Here is a 24,306-nt window from a genome sequence, read left to right as displayed (position 1 = left end):
CTCTAAATTTCCCTATTTTACTTCACAACTGCTGAGTATATTCTAGGAGTGACCTGGAATCCTCTTGCTCCTCTTTTTCCCAAGCGTCCCGCGTTATTTCCAACAAAGAACGCGGTTGCCGGCCATAGAGCAACTCAAAAGCTGTGTAGCCGGTGGAGCTTTGGACCTGGGCTCGCAGAACGTATAACGCCAATGGGAGTAGCCGGTCCCAGTCTTGACTCTCTAGGGACAACATTTTCCTAAGGGTGGTCTTAAGAGAGCGGTTATAGCGCCCCACCAAGCCGCCTGTCTGTGGATGGTACGCAGACGTGCATATCTGTTGTATGTTTAGCATCTGAGTGACCTCTTTCATCAGTTTAAAGAGGATGGCACGGCCCAAGAGGGAGTGTGGGAGCGTTTTCCACCGTGTAACATCTGACCGGAGTCTGGCTAAGGGGGGCAATAGATTCAACTGGAAGAGCACCTTGGGATCACCAGAAATCTGGATCCCTAGATAGCGAAAGCTCACCGATTCCAGTCTCACAGGACAATTTTCCGGTACTCTAGGGGGGGTCTCCGCTCAACACAAAAAGGACGGATCTCGCCCAATTGATCGCAAAACCGGAATACCTGCCAAAAATGGCCAACACGTCCATGAAAACAATAAGTGAGCTGCGCGGGGAAGTCAAGTATAGCAAAATATCGTCAGCGTAAAGCGAAATCTTGTCCTCCCAGTCCGCGGTCCAACGCAGCCCCCTGATCGAGCGGTCCCACCGCACCCAGACCGCCAGCGGTTCCAAAGCCAAAGCGAATAAGAGAGGCGAGAGGGGGCATCCCTGTCGGGTCCCCCTACCAAGAGAAAAGTCACTGTGGCGCTTCAGAAGGAGGGACACTGAGGCAGAAGCGTGGTAGTGAAGGCTTTATTTTAATAAATGTCTTTTTTCTCCTCTGAGTTAGTCTTTCACGGGCTAAGGCCGCTGGATCCAAAGTGTCAGCTAGGGTGGTGGACCTCCCGGGACTTGCACGCCTTCGCTCCTTTTCCCTGGCGACGCGGTCATCGTCTCTCGTGGTGTTCCAGCGCCACATGCGGGGAGAAAGAACACTCTTAGTAAGGCGTTCAAGGCTTTTGGTGTACCCAGGGGGAACCAGGGCAGTGAGGACACCGGTGCTACTATTTACAAGTGAGTGGACTTTACACGCTGTGCTCGGTACAGGTGAGGACGCACTGTGAGGAGAGGTCGGGGAGGTAAGACATAGGGTTCAGGGAGGGAGGAGGGGAAAGGAAAGACGGGGAAGCAATCGGAAAATGGAAAGGGACTCTGTACAAGTTTACATGGAAGCAGCCCACCTCCCTAGCCACCCTGCCACACGGTGGCGCACCTGGGAGAGCCACACTCCTCCGCGAGCGTGGCTTGGTGCTGCGTAGAATCGTTGGCCTCCTGGCTCTGCTACTCGCTCCTCCGCACTTCCTCCGGTCTTCTTCACGTCGGCTCGCTCTCTACTCTTCTCCTCCTCAGTGCCGGGACACACTCCTCTTCTGTCTTCCTGTCCTCTTAGCGGCGCGATTGGGTGCACGTCATCCAGAGGCTTGTCGGTTTCTCCTACGCTGATTGGCTGACACAGCAGTGACTCTACCTCGAAGCCGGCCCCGTAAAAGGTACAAGTCTCTCCTTTTGACTTGGGCTGCGTCCACCAGCTGTTAGACTCCGTCTCCCAGTGATCATGAGACGGTGAAAGAGAAGCAGGACGTGAGTCATAGTTCCACCATTCGTGCACCGGGGTTGTGTTCGATACCCGGCCCGCCTCCCCGCTACACTCATGCGACCTATGGTTATTCACGACCATGCGAGACATAGGGGCCGAGTATAGAAGACGGACCCAGCCAATGAATACAGAGCCAAATCCCAGTGTTGTCAAGACCGCAAATAGGTAAGGCCACTCCACGCGGTCAAAAGTCATAGTGGCCTCGAGTGACAACAAGACTGCTGGTTCATGGATATGAGACTCGCCCGCCACCACCCTATGCAAATGACAGAGATTAAGTGCGGTGTTACACCGAGGCATAAAACCGGACTGATCTGGATGGATCAAGGTCGATATAACCTTCACCAACCGGGTAGCTAGCAGTTTGGCCAGAAGCTTGGGCTCCGTATTCAAAAGAGAGATAGGGCAGTACGAAGAGCAGTCTAGTCGTTGGTTTACCCTCCCTATAGATTACAACAATATTGGCGACTCGTTGGTCGTACGGCAGGATCCCCCGATCCCGGCTCTCCATGTACATGTCCTTCAGATACAGAGCCAATTTGTCTGCGTGTGGCTTAAACAACTCGATGGGAAGGCCATTGGTGCCAGAAGCCTTACCAGAGTGGACCCCCCTTATTGCCATTGCCACCTCATCATCGGTAAGGGCGGAGTCTAGTAAATTCCTATTGTCGTCCGACAAGGCAGGCATCGGTATATCACGGATCATGTCAGAGTTACAGACCTCTGTAAACGTTCCGGACGCGGTATATATCTCCTCATAATATCGTGAAGATTCCTGAACTATCGACCGAGGATCCAACGTGAGTGCGGGGCTCACGTTCAGTTCTGGAACCAAACGAGACCCCCAGTCACCCTTTTCCAACCAGGCAATCAACTTCCCCGCCTTGTCTCCGTGCTCATAGATCCTACTCTGCGTTGAGGCGTGTTGCGCCGTCGCGCAGTCACGCGTCATAGACTTGTATTCTTCCCGGAGTAGTCCGAGGCGATGACTCGCCCCACGGTCGCTCCCCGAGGAAGCTGCAATTTCCAGGGCCACAAGCTCCTCCCTCCTCTTCTTCTTCTGCCCGGATACAAGGGAGATGGCCTCTCCTCTTATTACAGTCTTGTATGCCTCCCAAAGAGAACATCTCGATGTGACCGAATCCTCATTTGTCACGGAAAAAACTGTCTGTGACCCACTTAAGTTCCTTTTTTACCACAGGGTCTTTCAGACGCCACACACTTATGGGAGCTATTCTACCAACATCGCCCTGCCCCAAACACAGCCGAAGCCAAATCGGCGAGTGGGCCACTTCACTAATTAAGGACGCCTGAGCCGCCGGCAAAAGCACATGATCGATTCTGGAGAGGGAATGGTGCGCCGCAGAGGCATGTGTATACTCAGTGGCGCTCGGGTGTCTGAGACGCCAGGCATCTAACAACCCTGACATGGAAATAAAGTCGGGCAGCCACCTACAAGAGGGCAACAACACATGGGAGGGACGCCTATCTAGTTTGCCATCCATGACTACATTAAAATTCCAACCCAACACCATAATGCCGACGGGCAGTGTAAGAAATATCCGACCTAAGTCCCAAAACGTGTCAGCCTGCAATGCGGGGGGGACATACATAGACACAAACGGGACCGTCCTACCCTCCCAGAGACCCGATATACCTATATAGCGACCACGATTGTCAGACCAAGTAGATCGGATCGTGAAGGGAAAGGAGTTCTTCACTAATATTCCCACTCCCCTCGATCCAGAGGTGAAACCAGCGTGAGCAACAAGCTTATACCCTCCCCTGTGCAACGCCATACATCACTTCGCCATTAGATGCGTTTCCTGCAACAAAACGACATCGGGCAAGTGCCGTCTAATGAGTTGACTCACCATAGTGCGTTTTATCTTATCACCCAACCCGTTCACATTCCAGCTAAGGACGGAGAACCCCAGGCCCTGTCTAACGGCAGCCATGCATCCTTCCAATAAAGCACAGGAGATTCGAAGGCCCCCTTAGCAGTCCCCGGTCATTCACAACAAACAAATCAACAGATAAAAGTCCCCAACAGCCAGACCCCCAACCCCCACCCTGCATCCCTGCAAACAGTGAACGCACATCCCCAACTCGCAGTGTGCCTGTCTCCCCCACTAACTAGTATCTATAAGTAGAAAAATGAAGGAGGACCATCCAACAGGCTGCCCGACCCCACCACCCCAAACCAACCATTGTCCCCCCCAATCGGAACAATCACATGTAAAAAGAGTCTCGAGCAAAATAAAATAATAGAGAAAAATTGTCCAGAAAGGGGGGGGGGGGGAAATAACGAGCAGCCTCAACCAGGCCCCCTGCACCAGTGATAGAATGAGTGTGGCTTACAGTCACCAGCAGTATGCTATTCTTTGCTGTCCGTTCGAGCCTGAGGCCCAGAGTCTGATGCTTCCACACGGTCCAGCCAGTCCGCGGCCACCTTTACATATATTTGTCTTCTTTATGCACAACAATAACAAATGAAGCTAATAAAGTTCATTTTCATTTCAATATTTTATTTCATCATTCGTCTGTGTATCATTTGTACTCCTTATAAATTCTTAGTGTTATATTTTCATCATTTTTTAGTATATATTATTTTGTAAAAAATACATATTACAACAAACAGTTTTGAAGGAAAAAACAACCCTGGATCATATAACCACAAAAATATATATATATACAATACTAATCATGCACTCACAATCATTCAAACTCTATTACCATCCACACATTCCATACATAAAAAATGCAGTATCTGGACAAATCTTGACATGAAGCAGACAGAGTGTGAGTTTCTGCTGCTTGGATAAGTGACCATAATATGTAAAAGATGGATTCCACGCAAGGTCGACGCGCGTTTCGGTGGGTTCTGTACCACCTTCCTCAGGACCTATGCAGATACAACCATTTCTTAACACAACAAAAAGCCAGGGAATTATTCCTTCACAAGGTGTGGGTCTTATGGGCTTCCTTAAAATTCAAGTGGTATTTATCTTCCTGTAAGATAGTCTCAGCATACATCAAGGAAATGATTCCTCTTATGTAATTATTCCTTGCCATACAGGGGTATCCTTATTTCATTGAAATCTTTATATTATCTATACTACTATTATAAAGAGAGAACTTTGCACCTTTTGGCAAGGTAAACACGGGATCCACAGCGCCAATCCACACACCCAATACATTGTTGTAATGCTCAGGGTGTGTAGATGGACATAGGCGACAGAAAATAAAAAAAAAACGTAAATTAAAAAATTAACATTTCAAAACAAAGTAGTTCCCTAAAACTAGCACCGGCCGCGACGCAGCGCTGACCTCGACCTACACGTGATGACGACATGCGGGGGAGGAGCGGTGACGAGCGGCGAGGAGTGGCGTGGAGTCTGGAGTGGGCGCTCAGGCAAGGCAAAATCCGTTATATAAATATAATATGCCTGTGATTTGCGCGTCATTTCAAAAACTCTCCCCTGTGTCCTTCAACAAACATTTAACCTTTCCCTCTGAGTGAAAGCCCGGGTTTTGTGTTTGCACAGCAGCGCTCTGGACTCATTGTCACACGTGAAGTGCGAGAAGCGTGTTCTGGTTGGATTTCCAGTGAATAGTTGTCTGTGGGCGGGTGGGCGCCGAGCGAGGTGCAGGGATCTTGTGACCCGGACCCTCTCGCTTAACTCTGTGCTTCTAGGGCCCTCTGCTGAAATAACGCAAGTGCCAGTATTCCATAGCAGCGGTGCAGAGGTGGTGTAACTAGCAGCTGCGGGGAATGAGATTTTGATATCAATTTATGATTATGATCATTTTAATAATTTATCTCATTCGTCAATTTCGGACCGAGTTGTATCTGTCATTGAGTAAAAGACAACCCCCGCATAGGTTAGACAAACCCCATTAACTGACGCCACTCTGAAGAACCACTTACAACTGATAAAGTTTAAGAGTTTTTATATGAAGTAATTTTGAATGCAATACAATCCACTTAGGATAAAATCTCAAAGTATACAAAATACAAAATCAGTTACGATATCAGCAACTTATGCTTCGTTGTGAAGTGGTTCCTTCGGCGTCATCTGCAGTAAGATAAAATAATCAAGTTAAAACTGTCCCTACTCTATGCTACGTGACATCCCTACTTCGCAAGTTTCTTCCCTAAAAAGGTGTCAGCAGTTTGACTTCCAAAGAAGTTCAAACTCTCTTAGCCTCTAAAGGAATCTTAAGTTTCAGAAGCAGTACCCTATCTGCCTACCCATCCGCTCTCTCTAAGGGTCCTCGGCCTACTGCTCCCTTGCGCTCTGATCTCTCAGCGCATCTGCTCAAGGCATCTACCCTTGCCTTTGCTCTGAGCAATTCGCCCTTCTCTGATTGCCCTCTCCTGATCGCCAATTGCTACCTCCTCCCCGGGGTGCTGTCCCTAAAATACACAATCACAATGTGGGTGGAACGCCCCTTGACGCCCACCACGGACTTTCCCCGATGATGTCAACTTCCTGCTTCTTCCATTGGTCCATTCCTTGCGTCGTTCCTTAAGTTGACCTTTCTCCTTAGATGTCATCTTCATCATCTCATTGGCGACTTTTACTGACTCTTTCGGATCAAATGTCATATGAACTTAGACAAGTCTTTAACTTATACCTGCAACTCTTTAACCTTCTAGATCCTGTGAATACTCTTGTCACAACATAGTTCACATTCAAAAGTGTCTCTCCTCACGTTCGAGCAATAAACTCCGTCCGGCATTGTCACCTTAAATCTAACAAGTGCTAGACTTCTTGGCTCTCACGTCCACATCAAGCTATTTACGACTTTTACAAGCCCTCTAAATTACATACATTTGACTATGCTCCTTCGAACTCTAGGTCAGTCGGGTTATAATCACAAATGACCTAAACTCTTCTAGCATTCCTAAAAACCCCTCTACACAGTATAACCTTTGGCATACATTTATATATTCGTATTTTAGCAAAAAGTCTTAGCTATACTTGAATACATTTTACATAGAATATATAATACACGGAATACGACTGCGTAGAGTATAACTTATGCATTCTCCTTACTTACATCGTTATGTAAGTTCTCTTATACATTTATCCACGTTACATTTCTCTACGTCTTTCCATATAAAGTTACACACGTACACGAATTCTACTGTGCACGTTCTACATTTCTTAAGCATTTCTACACATTTCTATGTTTACTCATTATATATACGGGACTTCTAAATCTAATGCATGTTTAACACGTGAATACATTTACATTTCCTATACCATGTTATCACGTTAGTTGACCTTTATGCTATAATCGTCCACTTTACATTACGATATGCGTTTCATTCCTACGTTTATAACATATGCGTCTAGATATGGCTACGATATACTTTATATTCAAATTGCGCTCTCTCAGTTCCCCCCTTTGATGACTTTTAGGAGTCATCACTAAAAGCAATTTGAATACATCTTTTATACCGAACTAGTTACATCAGTTCCTCTTTTTATCGATTCAAGTGCTCTCAGACTTTTATACTGTTGATCTTGTAGAACAGCTAGTCTCCTTTCCTGGTCTCTCATCGATCTTTGTAACTGGTTCGACCTATACCACTTATACAATTTTACTAATCCTACTAATGTAATTATGCAAATTAATACTATTAATACAGGCTTTAAAATATACCAAACTATACTTTTGCCAAGATTAGCAAACCAACTTCCAACCTTTCCCACTCCATTTCCTACTTTTTCCCAAACATTTATTTTTGATAAATCTTCAATTTCTTGATGAATCTGTGTAATGTTCCGTATGACTTTCTCAAGTGGTTTTGAATTATCAGGAATATAAGTACAACATTCCTGAACTTTCAAAGCTTTACAAACTCCGCCTTCTTTTGCTAGTATTACATCTAGAGCAAGTCTGTTCTGTAAAACCATTGCTCTGATCGACTGCATCTCCCCTTCTACTAACATTAATGACCTTGCAGTACTGGCAGACAATCTATCCACGACTGTCGCTAACCTTCTGATTTTAACATCGTTGAGGATCAAGCCTAACCATGGAAACATCGCTCCAAATACATCTCCTACTACCTCTGCATCTCCTACTTCCCTTTTCGTTCTCGTCGAAGCCTTTCCTTCTATTATCGCCAAATCTTTTGCATGATATATTTTGGGGAAGACAATTGCCAAGTAACATGAACCATACCAATTATCAGGTAGTTTTACATAGGCATTTCTCCCACATACAAAATACACATTCGGAATAGCTTGCATCCCTTTCATAAAATCTTTCGTGTAGTACTCTAGTTTAAAAGAGTGCTCGCAACTAACTTCACCTACAAATTCACTCTCATAATACGTTTTGCTTCGAGCTAAACATAACTTTCCTTTCTGCGTTCTATCCAATGCTATTGGACCATTGCTACCTTTCCTTTTATGTGCCTTCTCTTCTTCTGTCCAGTCTATTTTCCATTGTCCTGACATTTTCAGAATCTTCTGCCTTCTGTATCGGTCATCTACTTGTGCTATAAACCTTTTCTCTACCTCTGACACTTTGCAAGTCAGATTATTTCTACGTGCATATGATGTATCTAGTGTATCCCAAGGAAGAAAGAATTTAGCCAGTCTATCCTCCTTGTTGTAATAGTCCCACTTATTCATTTGCTTATAATTCGGAACTTCAGGCAGTACCGAATCATAATTTGAAAAGTAGTACTCAAATCCTTCTCTACCATAAAATATACTAAGCAGTAAACTACATGTTATCCCATAAGTCAATGGGAGATGGTGATATCTAATGCCTTCGTCTACAGAAGCCGGCAATTGCATACAAACGTAGCAATCTTTGGCCTCCATGGCATCGATATACTCATATAACAGTTTAGCGTATGCGTTTGACCTGAAATTTCCCTGTGACTCGTCTACGTGTAATCTACGAGCTTCATCTGCAAGTAACGCCTTTTCACGTATAACAGTGCTCTCCTCCTTCTTTCCCACAAGAGCGGGTTTCAAAGTCGTTACAGTTTTTACATTCGCTATTTCTTTATCTTTCTCCTGTCCTATTATGTAAGATATTGTCACTACTGTAATTATGAGAAATATCACTACTGTTATAAGTGTACCTACTATACATCTAGCTTTTCTGTTTGGGTTGCCGTTCTCCATGTCATCAAACAGCGTACCTCGTTCTCTAGCAAATGGTTTCCTTTCCAGTCTACGGTTGCTTGGTTGCTTTCTCAGTCATTAAAGTGCTTTTTATCTATAAAGTCTCTTTTTCACAAAAATGCCTTTTCTCTCTTAGCAGCAGACAACCCTAGCCCTTCTCCGTCCTCTAAATGTAATCCCTAATTTTATTCTTCTTTCCACTCGGCGCTAGGTTATCTTCTTCTTTATAACATACATACAAAAAGTCCTTTTTATGCATCAACAATGATTTTCGGACCTGCAGCTTTCACAACAATTATCAATAATTCAAAGCGAATAACTTTTTCTTCTTCTTCTGACATTTGCTGACCAACTGTTGGAAATTGTAATCTTTTTAGTACTAGATCTTGAATTTGACTCAAACGTGGGGGTATGGGAAGTGTGAAAGTCAGTAACCCCTCAATCTCGAGTCCAGGCGCCAACATCCATATCTCCACTGCCACAAATGGATCGAGATCGATTACTTTCACGCTCTTCACTCTCCCAGATTTCTGTCCCCAATACATCTGCTAGATAAGTCCACTCTGGGGTGGCGTACCTTCTGCAGGGCACACGTACCCTTCTCGATCTTCGTGGACTCTCCGTTCCTGAGTCTGTCGTTCCTTCCTCCTGATCCGATTCTTCAGCGATCGGGACAAGAGTTCTTTCTTTCTTTTCTTTCGTACTTGGCCTTTTCCTTCTCTCCGGCCAACTGGCTTCGTCACTCTTTGTCTTTCCGCTCCTTATTATAGGACCTGTCTCTTGGTCACTCTCAGTTTGTTCAATATCTGTGTCGGACTCCCAATTACTTTCTTCTCCTGAGGCGACTTCGGTCCCGCTAGTGTCCTGACCTTCGTCGTCCTGTTCCAACACAGTTTCAGTTTCTTCGATCACCTCCCCAGCTTGGTTTTCCCCCTCTATGGCTTCTCCGCTTCCCGTCGGATTTTCATCCGAGAGAGGAGCTGTTTCTTCTGGAGGTGTTGGCACTCTTCGGGTGTGTGAGGCATGTATCCAGTTTGGCAGACCTCCACACTTCACTGCGGTATTTGTTACAAGTATGACTTGAAATGGTCCTCGCCAACGCACGTCTAAGCAGTTCTTCCTGACGTGCTTCTTCACCAGGACCCAGTCTCCTGGACTCAGGTCATGACACAAATCCTGTACTGATGGAACCTCTGCAGCCTGGACCTGGAGGGACACAGAATTAACGGCATCAGATAGTCCCTTGCAGTAGTCCAAGATCAAATCGTCTGTGATGTTCACTAGCGCTGCAGTCGGAACCGATGGCAACCTCATAGCTCTCCCCATTAGCACTTCGTGTGGAGAGAGGCCTGTCCTTCTATCAGGTGTGCTACGTATGCTCATAAGAACTACTGGAAGTGCGTCTGGCCAACTCAGGGATGTCGATGAACAAACTTTAGCCAGTCTAGACTTGATGGTACTGTTAATTTGTTCTACAATCCCTGAAGCTTCTGGTCGATAGCTGCAGTGTAACTTCTGATCGATATTCAAAGCTGAACACAGCATCTTCACCACTTCGCTATTAAAATGAGTTCCTCTGTCCGATTCCAAAGAGGATGGCACCCCAAACCTCGGTATCAACTCTCTAAGTAACAATTTTGCTACTGTAAGTGTATCGCACCTACGTGTAGGGTAAGCCTCAACCCATCTAGAAAATATGCAGACAATCACTAAAACGTATCTGAGTCTGTTGCATGGAGACATTTCTATAAAGTCAATCTGCATCCTGTTGAAAGGCCCCCCAGACCTCCCAATGTGACTCAATGTAACTGGTGTTCTCTTTCCCACATTTAGTTGCTGACAGATCGCACATCGCTGACACACTGCTTCTGCCGCTACTCTAAACTTAGGATTGAACCACGTCTGTCTGAATACTCTCACCATAGCGTCTCTTCCTATGTGTGCTGATCCATGCAATTTCCTTGCCATTGGACTAACAAGTTCATTTGGTAATACTGCCCTTCCGTCGGCAGAAACCCAAAAATTCATCTCACTTTTTCCGCAACCTGCTGTTTCCCAGCTCCTTTTCTCGTCATCTGGTGCATTTTCTTGTACTGCTCTTAATTCATCCCATGTATCTACAGTATCTAGTAACATTGTCAATTCAGTTCTTTCCTGGATTCCCCCCACTTTTACATCAGTGTGAGAATATCCCTGCTCTGCGCAATAACGCGCTACTTCATCAGCATATCTGTTTCCTAGTGATACAAAATCAACATTTTTTGTATGCGCAACACATTTGACCACAGCTATGGCCATAGGTTTTTGCAAAGCCTCTAACAGAAGTCTCACGAATTCTCCATTCCTAATGGGAGAACCCGAGGAGGTCATGTAACCTCTTTGAGACCATAACTGCCCGTAATCGTGAACTACCCCGAAACCATACTGGCTATCGGTGTATATGGTGACTCGAAGTTTGTCACCTGCTAAGCAAGCACGAGTCAAAGCGACAATTTCAGCTACCTGTGCGGAGTGTACTCCTTCCAGGCAAGCGGCTTCTATAACTCTGGTAATCGTGCATACTGCATAAGCTGCTCTCAGCTGACCGACATCGTTTCTTACGCATGAACCATCAACGAAGAAAATTTCGTCTGGATCTGTCAATGGCTCATCTACGATATCAGGTCTTGGTTTGGTACATAGTTCAGTCACATCGAGGCAGTCATGATCTGTACAATTTTCATCGTCCACTTCATTCGGAAGTGACATCAAAGTTGCAGGATTCAAGACAGAGCATCTCTTTAGGGTCACATTCTCGGCAGCCAGTATGACTTGCTCGTAGCGTGTGAGCCTGCTATTCGTCAGATGCTGAGTCTTGGTCCTGGTCATTAATAATTCCACAGAATGCGGCACATACACCACTAACTGGTGTCCCATTACTACACTCTCCGATCTCTCAATGCTGACACCCGTTGCAGCTACGGATTTGAGACATCCGGGCAACGCTGCGGCTACTGGATCTAATGTAGCCGAAAAATACGCCACTGGCCTGCGCGCATCTCCGTGGATCTGAGCTAATACCGCTAAAGCGCATCCCTCTCTCTCGCAGCAGTAAAGCAAAAAAAGTTTGGTGTAATCTGGCATTCCCAAAGCCGGGGCGCGACATAAGTCCTCCCTCAGCTGCAAAAATGCCATCAAACAATCCTTGTCCCATGGTACCGGATCACTTACTCCTTTGTGCGTCAGTTGCAATAACGGTTTAGCCTTCAGTGAAAAGTTTGCTATCCACTGTGGACAATAACCAACCATGCCTAGAAACATCCTGACTTCTCTTTGGGTCGTAGGCGCGTTCATTTTCATAATCGCCTCTATTCTGTCCGGAGACACCTTCCGCTTTCCCTTTTCAATCCTATGGCCCAAGTATTGCACCTCAGTCTTACAATATTGCAATTTACTTGGAGACACCTTGTGCCCGTTCTCGGCCAAGTGATTTAACGGGGTGATGGTGTCTTCTCTGCAAGCTTCCTCAGTGTCTGACGCAACTAGGAGGTCGTCTATGTACTGAACCAGAACTGACTTCTTGGGCAGTACTAGACTCTCAAGATTTCGTTTCAATAACTGGTTAAAGATCGACGGGCTTTCTGTATACCCCTGAGGGATACGACACCATGTTAAGACGCGATCTTCCAGTTTGAAAGCGAAAAGATACTGGCTCTCTTCATCTAACGGTATCGAAAAGAAAGCCTGGCACAAATCTATCACGGTAAACCATTCAGCTTGGAACGGTATCTGAAATAATATCACTGATGGATTCGGTACCACTGGACAACATGAGACAACAATGTTATTAATCTTTCGAAGATCCTGCACTATTCTGTATTTTCCACTAGGTTTCTGCAAACCCATGATCGGGGAGTTACATGGACTACCCACGATCTCCTTCAGTATTCCCTGTTTAATCATGGATTCGATCACAGGCTTCATTCCTGCAATCGTCTCTGTCGTTAGCTTATACTGTGGTGTTCTTGGATACTCAGCGTGGGGTCTTACCAAGATCTTTACCGGTTCTACTCCTTTGATCAATCCTATTTCTTCCCCAGTAAAATCCCATACCTCAGCTGAGACTTTCTCCTTCAAGTCCTGTGGAAGCTCCTCCACTGTTAAGGTAGGATATAGTTCCACACACTCTTTTGAGTTTACGACTTTAAAATCAGCATCCTCGTCATTAGTCTGCACTTCTACTCCTTCTGGTGTACAATGTATCGTGCAGTTCAGTTTACACAGCAAATCTCTCCCTAGTAAACACACAGGACTAGAATCGCAGATCACAAACTGATGTTCGTCACTGTAATTCCCTATCCTTACTGACACTGGTTCGGTCAGGGGATTCGTCATCCTTTTGTTCGCGACCCCTACCACCTGAACCATTTCTCCTGATATTGGCAGACCTGGGACTACCGCGGATCTCAACGTGGATCGAGTGGCCCCCGTATCCACCAAAAAGGTTGTAGGACATCCCGCTATTTCAGCCTCTACGTATGGTCCTCTCTGATCTACTTCCAAGGCGGCTCCTAGAGTACAATCTTCCTCCCTATTCGCCCGCTGCCCTGTAAGTGGATCAACGTAGTAGCATTCCTCTCCTCCTACAAACAATGGCATCTGTCTGTAGGTTTTCCCTCCGTTTGAGATGCGAGGTGGTTGAGGAAACGGGGCTCGAGGAGTCTGATTCCCCCCTCTGACAAACTTGCCCTTCGGGACTGTGGCTCCCTTAACCACGTTGTTCTGAACCTCTTCCTCCTCCTGCTCTAATTCCCCTGACTCAACATTGTAAGGACACTCGCGTCGCCAGTGTCCCACCTCATTACACTGATGGCATCTCGTCGTCTTTTTCAGTGTCGCGATATCCATTCTCGGTCTCGGTCTTTCTTCCTCATCTCGGTTCTGATTATTCAGTTTCTTTGCCTGCGTTCCTGTTCCCTGTTGGCGCGGTTTATCCTTTCCAGCAGCTTGCATTTGCACTAGCATTAACTTTTCTTTAAGCTTCTTTGCCTTAGAGTCTATCTCGTCACTACAGTACCTTGCATACCTCAGAATCTCATCTAAAGGTTTGTTCTGCCAACAGATCAGATGCTGTTGGATCATTAGGCATATTTCTGGTCTCAATCCGAGGACAAACTTCGAAAGAAACTGTCCAATGTCCTTAGGATCCATTACATCTAACCCGCTGTACTGCTTGAATGCTTTCAGTAATCGCTCATAGAACTCATGAACTGTCTCCTTCGGCTCCTGAGTAGTTCGATCTATCTTTACCCAGTCTATGTCTTGCACTGGCACTTTCTCTTTTAGCCATGTTATTACTCTCTCGTATTTTTCCATGACTCTAACTGATGGACCATTTGTCCGAGTATCTCTCGGAGGCTCACAATTAGGCCATTCAACACTAAGCTTGCACGCCGTCCACAAATCTCCAGGTACTACGATATCGAACAGTGTGTTCAAATCGATCCACAGTACCTTCGAGATCTTCACGAATCTTTCTACCTGTTTGTACCACTCAACGGGATTATCCCTAAGCTTTGGGAAGGAATTGGTAAATGCCGCCAAATCCCCCCTACTCCAGGGCACGTGAACGTAGCTTCCATTCGCGATTTCTCGCAAAGGGAAGGCTTCCATTCGCATCAAGTCTGCGTCCTGGGACTTCCCAAGCACACTCCGTCTAACGGAGCCTTTCTTGGACCATCTTTCCTCCCATCTATCCAGATCTCTCCATATTCTGATACTTAAAATCAATTCCCTTATGTGTACCTTCAGCGCGATCGTTCTACGCTCATCCAGATCCCGATCTGTGCAAGTTAGCCTATGGTTGCTCTGTAAAGCCTTAGTTCGCGACAGGTCTACCATGTACCTGTTCGCCAAATTAGATAGGTTCTCATGAGCTGACCTCGCTCTACGAGTAATATCCTTGGATAAGAACAGTATTTTATCTGGTGTATACAAATCTAATCTCTCTAGTGCGACTGTGCCATCAATTATTTCATCCAAGTCTGACTTCAAACTCATTACGTCAAGTCGTTTTGCTTTTATTTCAGCTTTCAGCATTTCAGTTCTGTGTTGTTCTCTCATATCCCTCTCACCTCCACTATGCGCCCTACGCCTGAGCACAGGTGAGTTATGAGGAGTCTTCTTTCCTTCTCTTCGTTCCCACCCCTCTAGATCCCAAGCCTTTCCATCTTCACGTGGGGTATGGTGGAATAATGCTCCGTCCCCCAACCCTACGTTCCGACTTTTCGGCTCGGTTTCTCCAGATGTGAGATAGGATCCACCGTTCTGTTCTAACCCACCGTAACTCGCTTGTTGTCTGGTGTCGCTTAATAAACGATAAGGTCCTTCACGGCCCTCCATATTCCCGTGATCTCTTTTGCGATCACCGGATGGATGGCGAGACGTTTCGCGACTCCCTATGTTCTCCTGACTCCGTCCACTATCGCCGGATGCATGTCGAGACGCTTCGCGACTCTCCATGTTTCCGTGACTCCAGTGTCTCACGTCTTCACCTGGGGCATGATGTGTGCACCTAAAGGTATTCCGGTACTCCTGTGTCCTACGTTCCCCTTCACTGAAGGTGACGCGAGGCACTTCGCCACACCCTGCACTTCTGTCTTCGCACATTAGCCTATTGCCGCTATTGGTAGGACAAGTATCTCTTCTGCTCTCTTGACTTCCTCTCTCCCACTCGGGGCTGCTTTCGCCAGCTCCACAATGAGAGAGAATCCTGTTGTCCTCTTCTCTCCACTCAGGTCCCGTTTCTAAACTCCTACCCCGAGCCTCTTCGACAGTTTCCCATTCTTTCAAATATTCTCTTAACTCCTTAAAAGACTTCGGTTTAGGACCTCTCAAATTCATTGGCCCTCTTTGACCTCCCTGTTCTACCCTGAGACCCGTTGCAGAATCTAATGGGGTACTCCGACTTATTGGTGCTCGTATTTGCCTGTGGGGATTCATTGTGGCATTCCTATTCTCCACTTCTGCTCTTTCACTGTCCCATCGTGCCTGTTCCTCCTGCTGGACCCCTTCTGGGTTATAGATTGACACAATAGGGCCTATGGTAACCGGAACCTGCAAGGCGTCCGGCATTTGGTACGACCTAGCGCATTGCGTCTCTGGCACCTTCTGGACCACAAATCTTCCCACTACTCTCTGTTCAGAACTAGTTTGGGGTATTTCCTCAGTCTTGTTAGCGTCCCACTCTGTTACTGGGATCGATTTATATTCCCCCCACCTAGCTCCGTCTGCTTGCGGTAATATGGGACTCGCAAGTTCACCGCTGTATGGAGGTGGTCTATCTGTTAATAACCTCTCTATTAGAGCCTCCTCCGACTCGCTTTCCTCATCTTCTTGTTCTAGAGGTTTCCTTTCCCCCGTAGCCTCTATCATGGTGAACAGTTTGTCCGCTTCTATCTTTTGTACTCTCCATTTCTTAGCTTCTTCATCCCATTTGGCATCCTGTACTGCCTTTACTGATCGTCTCACTCTCTCTTGGCGCCTCTTTACGCCCCTTTCGTGTGCTGTTCTAAACCACACACCAAGAGCTTCAAATTGTGTTGGCCTCGGTAAAGGTCTCATTGAAAGCATTGTCGCTTTCAGCTGGTTCAACACATCTAGCTTAAACGTTCCAAATCTCGGAAACGCCAGTTCTTTATGCCCTTCAGTTAGCATGTGCCACTCGGAAATCCACAATATCGAATGTAAGCCTACATTTACTGCCATATAATAAGCTGGTGTGCCCTCTGGTGGAGCTTCTTCTCCGGCATATAAATTTCTCCTTTTTCTTTTAAAGATTTTTCCTAAACCCTTGAAACACTTCATTTTGATCCTTGCTAATTCTCTTCCTTATTTACGTCTTGATGACTACCACCAATCCCTGTGCGACTCTCGCTTAACCGCCTATCCCAGCACGGTTCTACGCTGACCGACCAATCTCAGCGCGGCTCTACGCTGACGTCACTTGTCTCTTCTTCAGCAGCTTCCCTCGTTTCTCAACTTGTCTCACGATCTCACATGCGTTTTCATTCATACACTGAAAAATGACTACTTCCGTCCAAGCGATCACTTTTCTCTGACTGTACGGCCACAGTCTAACTGTAATTGCTACCTCAACTGGCACAGCGTCTTTCCTCTTACGGTCGGACACTTGCCTCAACTGATAGGTTACTTACACACAGTAAACGTACGACCAGCGTCCGCTACCCATTCACTCACACATACGCTCCCCCTATCATCGACTGTCGGGAAATCAATGGTACCTCATGACCCCCTTTCAATGGTAGACAAATTACTCTGGGTGTTCGATACACCCGAACCACTTAAGTCCTCTGGACATAAGATTTCATCCGGTTGCGCGCGCTCACAACCTTCCCCCAATCACCCTACAGGCATTCAACTCCGCTTGACATTACAACACAGGAACAACATAAAACACCGCAATCTTACAACACATGACCCTTATACTCACTCTCGACCGATTCTGCTGCTTTTCCCTCGACGCACCGTCAGCACCGTCTTCGGCTGCAATTCTTCTTCTGGTCGACGATGACTAGGGACCTTGAGGTAAACTAACCTGGCCTAGGTCGTCTTCCTCAAGAAGATAACCATCATACTCTGCTACCAACTGCGGGGAATGAGATTTTGATATCAATTTATGATTATGATCATTTTAATAATTTATCTCATTCGTCAATTTCGGACCGAGTTGTATCTGTCATTGAGTAAAAGACAACCCCCGCATAGGTTAGACAAACCCCATTAACTGACGCCACTCTGAAGAACCACTTACAACTGATAAAGTTTAAGAGTTTTTATATGAAGTAATTTTGAATGCAATACAATCCACTTCGGATAAAATCTCAAAGTATACAAAATACAAAATCAGTTACGATATCAGCAACTTATGCTTCGTTGTGAAGTGGTTCCTTCGGCGTCATCTGCAGTAAGATAAAATAATCAAGTTAAAACTGTCCCTACTCTATGCTACGTGACATCCCTACTTCGCAAGTTTCTTCCCTAAAAAGGTGTCAGCAGTTTGACTTCCAAAGAAGTTCAAACTCTCTTAGCCTCTAAAGGAATCTTAAGTTTCAGAAGCAGTACCCTATCTGCCTACCCATCCGCTCTCTCTAAGGGTCCTCGGCCTACTGCTCCCTTGCGCTCTGATCTCTCAGCGCATCTGCTCAAGGCATCTACCCTTGCCTTTGCTCTGAGCAATTCGCCCTTCTCTGATTGCCCTCTCCTGATCGCCAATTGCTACCTCCTCCCCGGGGTGCTGTCCCTAAAATACACAATCACAGTGTGGGTGGAACGCCCCTTGACGCCCACCACGGACTTTCCCCGATGATGTCAACTTCCTGCTTCTTCCATTGGTCCATTCCTTGCGTCGTTCCTTAAGTTGACCTTTCTCCTTAGATGTCATCTTCATCATCTCATTGGCGACTTTTACTGACTCTTTCGGATCAAATGTCATATGAACTTAGACAAGTCTTTAACTTATACCTGCAACTCTTTAACCTTCTAGATCCTGTGAATACTCTTGTCACAACATAGTTCACATTCAAAAGTGTCTCTCCTCACGTTCGAGCAATAAACTCCGTCCGGCATTGTCACCTTAAATCTAACAAGTGCTAGACTTCTTGGCTCTCACGTCCACATCAAGCTATTTACGACTTTTACAAGCCCTCTAAATTACATACATTTGACTATGCTCCTTCGAACTCTTGGTCAGTCGGGTTATAATCACAAATGACCTAAACTCTTCTAGCATTCCTAAAAACCCCTCTACACAGTATAACCTTTGGCATACATTTATATATTCGTATTTTAGCAAAAAGTCTTAGCTATACTTGAATACATTTTACATAGAATATATAATACACGGAATACGACTGCGTAGAGTATAACTTATGCATTCTCCTTACTTACATCGTTATGTAAGTTCTCTTATACATTTATCCACGTTACATTTCTCTACGTCTTTCCATATAAAGTTACACACGTACACGAATTCTACTGTGCACGTTCTACATTTCTTAAGCATTTCTACACATTTCTATGTTTACTCATTATATATACGGGACTTCTAAATCTAATGCATGTTTAACACGTGAATACATTTACATTTCCTATACCATGTTATCACGTTAGTTGACCTTTATGCTATAATCGTCCACTTTACATTACGATATGCGTTTCATTCCTACGTTTATAACATATGCGTCTAGATATGGCTACGATATACTTTATATTCAAATTGCGCTCTCTCACAGCAGTGCTGAAGTGTGTTTTATGGCCGTGGTGCTCCGTGTAATTTACTGTAGCGAGTTTTGTGTATTTCTATCAGTGGCGCTTTGTGTTTCTGAATGGCAGCAGTGGTTTTTAGTAGAGTTTGTCTGTCCTGTGGCAGTTTTATATACTTGGAATAGTCGTGTTTGCACCAGTGATGCTCGCACGTTGTATTTATTTGCTGCTTTGTTGATCTGCAGATGATTCTCTGGCGGTGTTCACTGCTACTTTCTGTACTTGACGTCAGCTCTCGAGCATTTCACACGGCACTCCCTGATCCTCTGCTGGAGTGGGTTGAGGTTCCGTGACAATTGTAAGTGGTGTTTTCGACTCGCACGAATATGGTCGAGTCTTGTATCTATGAACCGCAAATGACGAGTTTAGTAAGTGTGCGCAGTTTCGCTGTGCTAACTTAAACCGTTCGTTTGTTATGTGGGTTTTTCATCTGTACCCACGGGTTCCATCTTAGATACGGCATCCATTTTGTCTCTTGCCCTCAAGTAGTCAGCGAACGGACGCTGTCCGCTTCGCGACCCTGGGACTCCCAAGATATTTGCGGAAGACACATGTTCTTTGTAAGTGTCTTTATGACGGGGGGGTTGCTGCTGTAAGGCAGGTGGCGCCGCTCGAGGCTCATCTTGCCGCACGGGCTTATTGTCTCAAGCCGTGCATCTCATTAGGCACGTCCCTTTGATGCCTGTATCTCGTGTTTCTCGATACCTCCCCTTTTACACCCTTTCCGATCTCCCCACTGTCTCCGTCTTCCTCTGCACCTGTCTTCGCTCCTATTTCGATCTACTTTACTGCTGATTGGAATTTGTTAATGGTGGGAAGATGGGTTTTTACAGTTGGGAACCGCCAAATGTTTCCGCACTTATGTTCCGGACCTTGTGTGTTTCAAAGTGACCAAAGCGACCCCTCTGGGAGCTAAATGTGGGAACCGGGTTGTAAACTTTTGTGTTCAATGTTATCCTATGGGTAAAAACTGTATAAAAGGAGCGATCCACAGAACCAATTTGAAGCAGTCTCCCCGAACTACACTTGATGTACTTCCTGTGACTTCTGTGTTCCCTGCAGCAAATAAACCTTGAATCTTTGACGTCGAAGGAAGTGTCCCGCGTCTCTGTGACTTGTACGCCGGAGCAGGTTACCCACGAAGGTTTCAGGTGTTGTGCCCTGGCACCGCTGGGTCGAAAAGAACCCAGTCCTTCAGTTGGCGCCCAACGTGGGGCTGCATCAGTGGTACCGGTCCAAGCCCGACGATCGTGAGGAACTTCGTGTGAAATCTCCGAGGGAAGGTGCACCCCGCTTCATCGATCCTGTTGTCGAAATAAGTGGCCCGAAGACTTTTCCCGCGAAGATTCCCGCCTCCTGACGGCTGCGACGGACTGCTGCCCTGACTGTAGACCTGTTTTGGCGCCTGGCGTAGACCTTGGTATAGCGAGACGATTGACGGGCCTTCCTGAGGACGCCATCGATCTTTGAGTTAAGTATTTGTGGGTCGCTCCCAGAGTTCTTGGTTGTTGACACTTTAGCGAGTGTTTTTGTTGTTCACGCTGTGTGAGTGTTTTTGTCGGTGACACTTTGCTAGCGTACTTTGTTGTTGTATTGTTTGACGACTGCAGCCGCCAAAAACCGAGGGTTTTGTTCTTTGCTGGGACTTGGTAAATCCCGTAACCCTTGAAGTTTGTGAAACTCGGCTAGTGTGCGAGATGCCTGGTCGCAGTACTTTGTTCAGTTGTTTTAGACCTTGTGGTGCGGATTCCCTGCTGGAGGACTCATGTCCGATACCTCCGGTTGGAACTCCTACTTATGACTTATATAGCAAACATGGGCTAGGCCCGATTGCTTTTAACGATTATTGGGTTAAATATACAAAGAAAGACGGCGACCTTCGTTGGCCACCTCACGGTAGCTTCGAGGCGTCGATCTTAGATAATTTGGAAATAAAGTTGTTTGAACGTAAATCTAGGCCGGCCATGTTTGATGCCTTTCGGTTGTGGCGCAAAGAAGCCCGACAGAAAGAAATCAGACAGAATAAATGTAGTCAGCGAGATAATGTTGCTACCATAGTGAAGAAAGCTGAGCAGTTCCAGCGTGATAAGGAGGATAAGGATAAGGAAGTGTTTGAGAGGCTACAGCGTATGACCATAGATAAATGCTATCCCGCTTTGCCTACGGAGTCGGATAAGAAGGAAGAGGCAGTTGAGGATCCTTTAATGTCCTATCTTATGAAGTCGCCACCTCCGTACGTACAGGGTACCGCAGCTCCTGTGGTCCCTGCCGTACCTGTTCTTCCACCTATTGTTCCTCCACCAGTTCCTCAACCTGCACCCGCTCTTCCGACTGTTCCTGCTCCTTTGTCTGTTTCTATTCCTACTGCTCCTCCGCTTCCACATACTCCTGCTCCCGCTACTGCTCCTGTGTTGTTAACCCCTGTTGTTGCTACTGTCTCTACTCCTTCTCTTGTTAGTCCTGTGTCTTACTCTTCTCCCTCTACTCGTAATCGTAATTCTCCCCTTGCGACAAACTTCTTTCAGTCGCTCGGACCTGTTTTTGGGTCTGCTGGTTCTGATGGTCCTCAGAGACGTAGTCAGCTTCCTGGAAACAGAGAACGTGTTGCGCTATATAATATGGCGATGGGTTGGATGGTAAACCCTCTTAGAAATCCACCCCGTGTTGTCCTCGAAACGTTTAATCAATTCAACATACCGACTCAGAGATATGTGTTTGACGAAATGTGCAAGTTCCTACATGATCAGATAGCGGCCAATGCGCCTGACGAGGTGCTGACCGCCCTGTCTGAACTTCGGCTTCAGTTCGCAACTGGACTGATAGTCGATACTAATGTCCGACGGGCTATTGAGCGGTTGCTATCTCTTCGACCCGCTCCTATTCCACATGCACTGTTTGTCGAGGATATTGAAAAAGTAGACGAATCTGGCCAATACCCTATGCGTGAAGTTCCGCCAGTTTGGATGCCAGGTAATCCTGGGGCAAACCCCCCGGTTCCGCCATTCTTCCAGAGAGTATGGATACACCTCCCATGGAAAAGATCGGAAGTGTTACAGGTGAAGCAATCTTTGCCCGACCCTCGCAAAAATCCTGCAGGGTATTACAAGGAACTATCGCAGCTCGTAGATGCTACGGTAATGAATCTTGCCGATATCGACATGTTGTTTGGCAACGTCGTACCGCAACCGGTATGGGCTAAGATTCGTCACCAAGATCACGCAACTGAATTGGGTGGGGATTGGGCAGCCATTGTAGCGTCAGATGGGTTGCAAGTCGGTGGTGCTAAGCCTGAACAATTGATTACTGCTCTTCCTCAGCGGATAATAACATTAATGAAAACGCTTATGCCAGCTATGAGGGTAAATTGGGACAAGTTGTCAGCCTGTAAGCAGAAGAAAGATGAGAGTGTTTCCGACTTCTTTACGAGGTTCGAGGAAGCATTCATTGATCATAGTGGACAGGATATGGGTACTGAGGGTGGACAGAGGTTGTTTGTGGATAAATTCGTGTCGAACTTGTTGCCCGATCTCAGCAATAAATTAAAGAATTCAGAAAGTGCATGGGCCGTTTCTACCTCAGCTCAGATATTGGCTACGGCACAATATTACGAGAATAGAGAGACAGAAGAAAATGACCGTGCTGATAAAAAGACGAAAGAGCTAAAAACTAAAGTGTTGTTACAACAAGCGTATCCGCCACGTTCTAATCAGAATGCGTCTCAGCAGAATAGATCACAGTCGCAATCGAATCGATCGCAGTCGCGTAATGATTCCTCTTTCCAAAGATCCTCGTTAGGGTACAATCAATGTGCTTATTGTAGACAGGAGGGACACATTAAATTCAATTGTCCTGCTTTAAACGAACGTAATAGTGGTAATTCATCCAAAGGAGGCCGTGGTGGTTCACAGCACGCATCACGTGGTAGAGGTCGTGGTGCTCAGAATGATCGTTCTGACAATTCATCAAATTCTAATAACTGTTTCGATCAACGTGGATCATCGCAAGGACGATCTGCGCAGTACAATGTAGACGATTATTACGTCGATCAGGGGACTGACGACAGTAATTACTAGGACAGCCAAAGACAAGGAGAGGGAGTGGTATCAGTTCCGGTTGATCAGAGAGGGCCTTACGTCGCAGTTGCTACATCGGGCGTCGTTGAGCCTTTTCTGTTGGACACTGGTGCAGCGAAAAGTTCTATCATGCATTCGAAACTCCCTGGCGCACCTTTGTCTGGCTTAACAAATGTTTCCGTTGGATTCTCTGGCGCCCCCATTAGCAATCCAGTTTCGCGCCCTTTGCCCCTTAAAATTGGGCCTCGTGAGCTCGAAGCTCCGTTGATTTTGACTACTGGTTGTGGCGAAAATCTTTTGGGTCTGGATTTGCTTAAACGTTTGTATGCAACTTTGTATTGTTCTCCTGCGGGTGTAAAGCTTACGTTAGGAGAGAGGGTAGTCTCTCCCATGTATTTGTCCCTCGATAAGCTTCCACCGGAATTGAGTTCTCTTCCTGCGTCTTTGTGGGCGACGGGTCCAAATGATGTGGGCCTACTTGATATCTCCCCTTATGTTGTTCAGTTGAAATCTAATGTGCGATTGCCACGTGTTCCCCAATACCGTATCTCCCTTGATGGTGAACGAGCTTTGTTAGCGATCATCTATGATTTGATCGAGAAAGATGTTATTGAGGAGACTCGGGGAAACGTGTGCAACAGCCCTGTACTGCCCATTCTTAAACGTACTGATCCTACCAAACCGCCTGTTTATCGTTTTGTTATCGATTTACGGGAGGTAAATAAAATTGTGGTTCCTCAATTTCCTGTTGTGCCTGACATCACGGCGCTACTGACTCTGATTCCAGCTACTGCTTCATGGTTCTCGGTGATTGATTTGAAAAATGCATTTTTCAGCATCCCGATTGCCGAAGAGAGCAGGGACCTTTTCGGTTTCTCTCTTGGTGGACGTAGCTTCCGGTTCAAACGCGCTCCTCAGGGCTACTGTGAAAGTCCATCGATTTACAGTCAAGCTTTGAAGGGTCAACTGGATGCGTTTCGGTTGCCGGTTGGTGCGGCTTTAATCCA

At 46.1% G+C, this 24,306-nt stretch overlaps 1 protein-coding gene across 1 annotated transcript in view; it reads left to right on the top strand.

The window, feature by feature from the left end:
- Positions 1 to 24,306, top strand: part of LOC147678918 (uncharacterized) — a 474,950-nt gene that overhangs the window by 357,978 nt on the left and 92,666 nt on the right. Inside the window, exon 2 of the mRNA XM_086944690.1 lies at positions 22,714 to 22,822. Within this exon, the coding sequence (XP_086800816.1) occupies positions 22,714 to 22,822 (109 nt within the window). The remainder of the gene's footprint in view (positions 1 to 22,713; positions 22,823 to 24,306) is intronic.

The sequence above is a fragment of the Lissotriton vulgaris genome, chromosome 11 (genome assembly GCF_964263255.1).
Source record: "Lissotriton vulgaris chromosome 11, aLisVul1.2, whole genome shotgun sequence".
NCBI classification, from domain to species: domain Eukaryota; kingdom Metazoa; phylum Chordata; class Amphibia; order Caudata; family Salamandridae; genus Lissotriton; species Lissotriton vulgaris.
The sequence above is the reverse complement of the archived record's forward strand: the minus strand, read 5'-3'. Positions and strand labels throughout refer to the sequence as shown.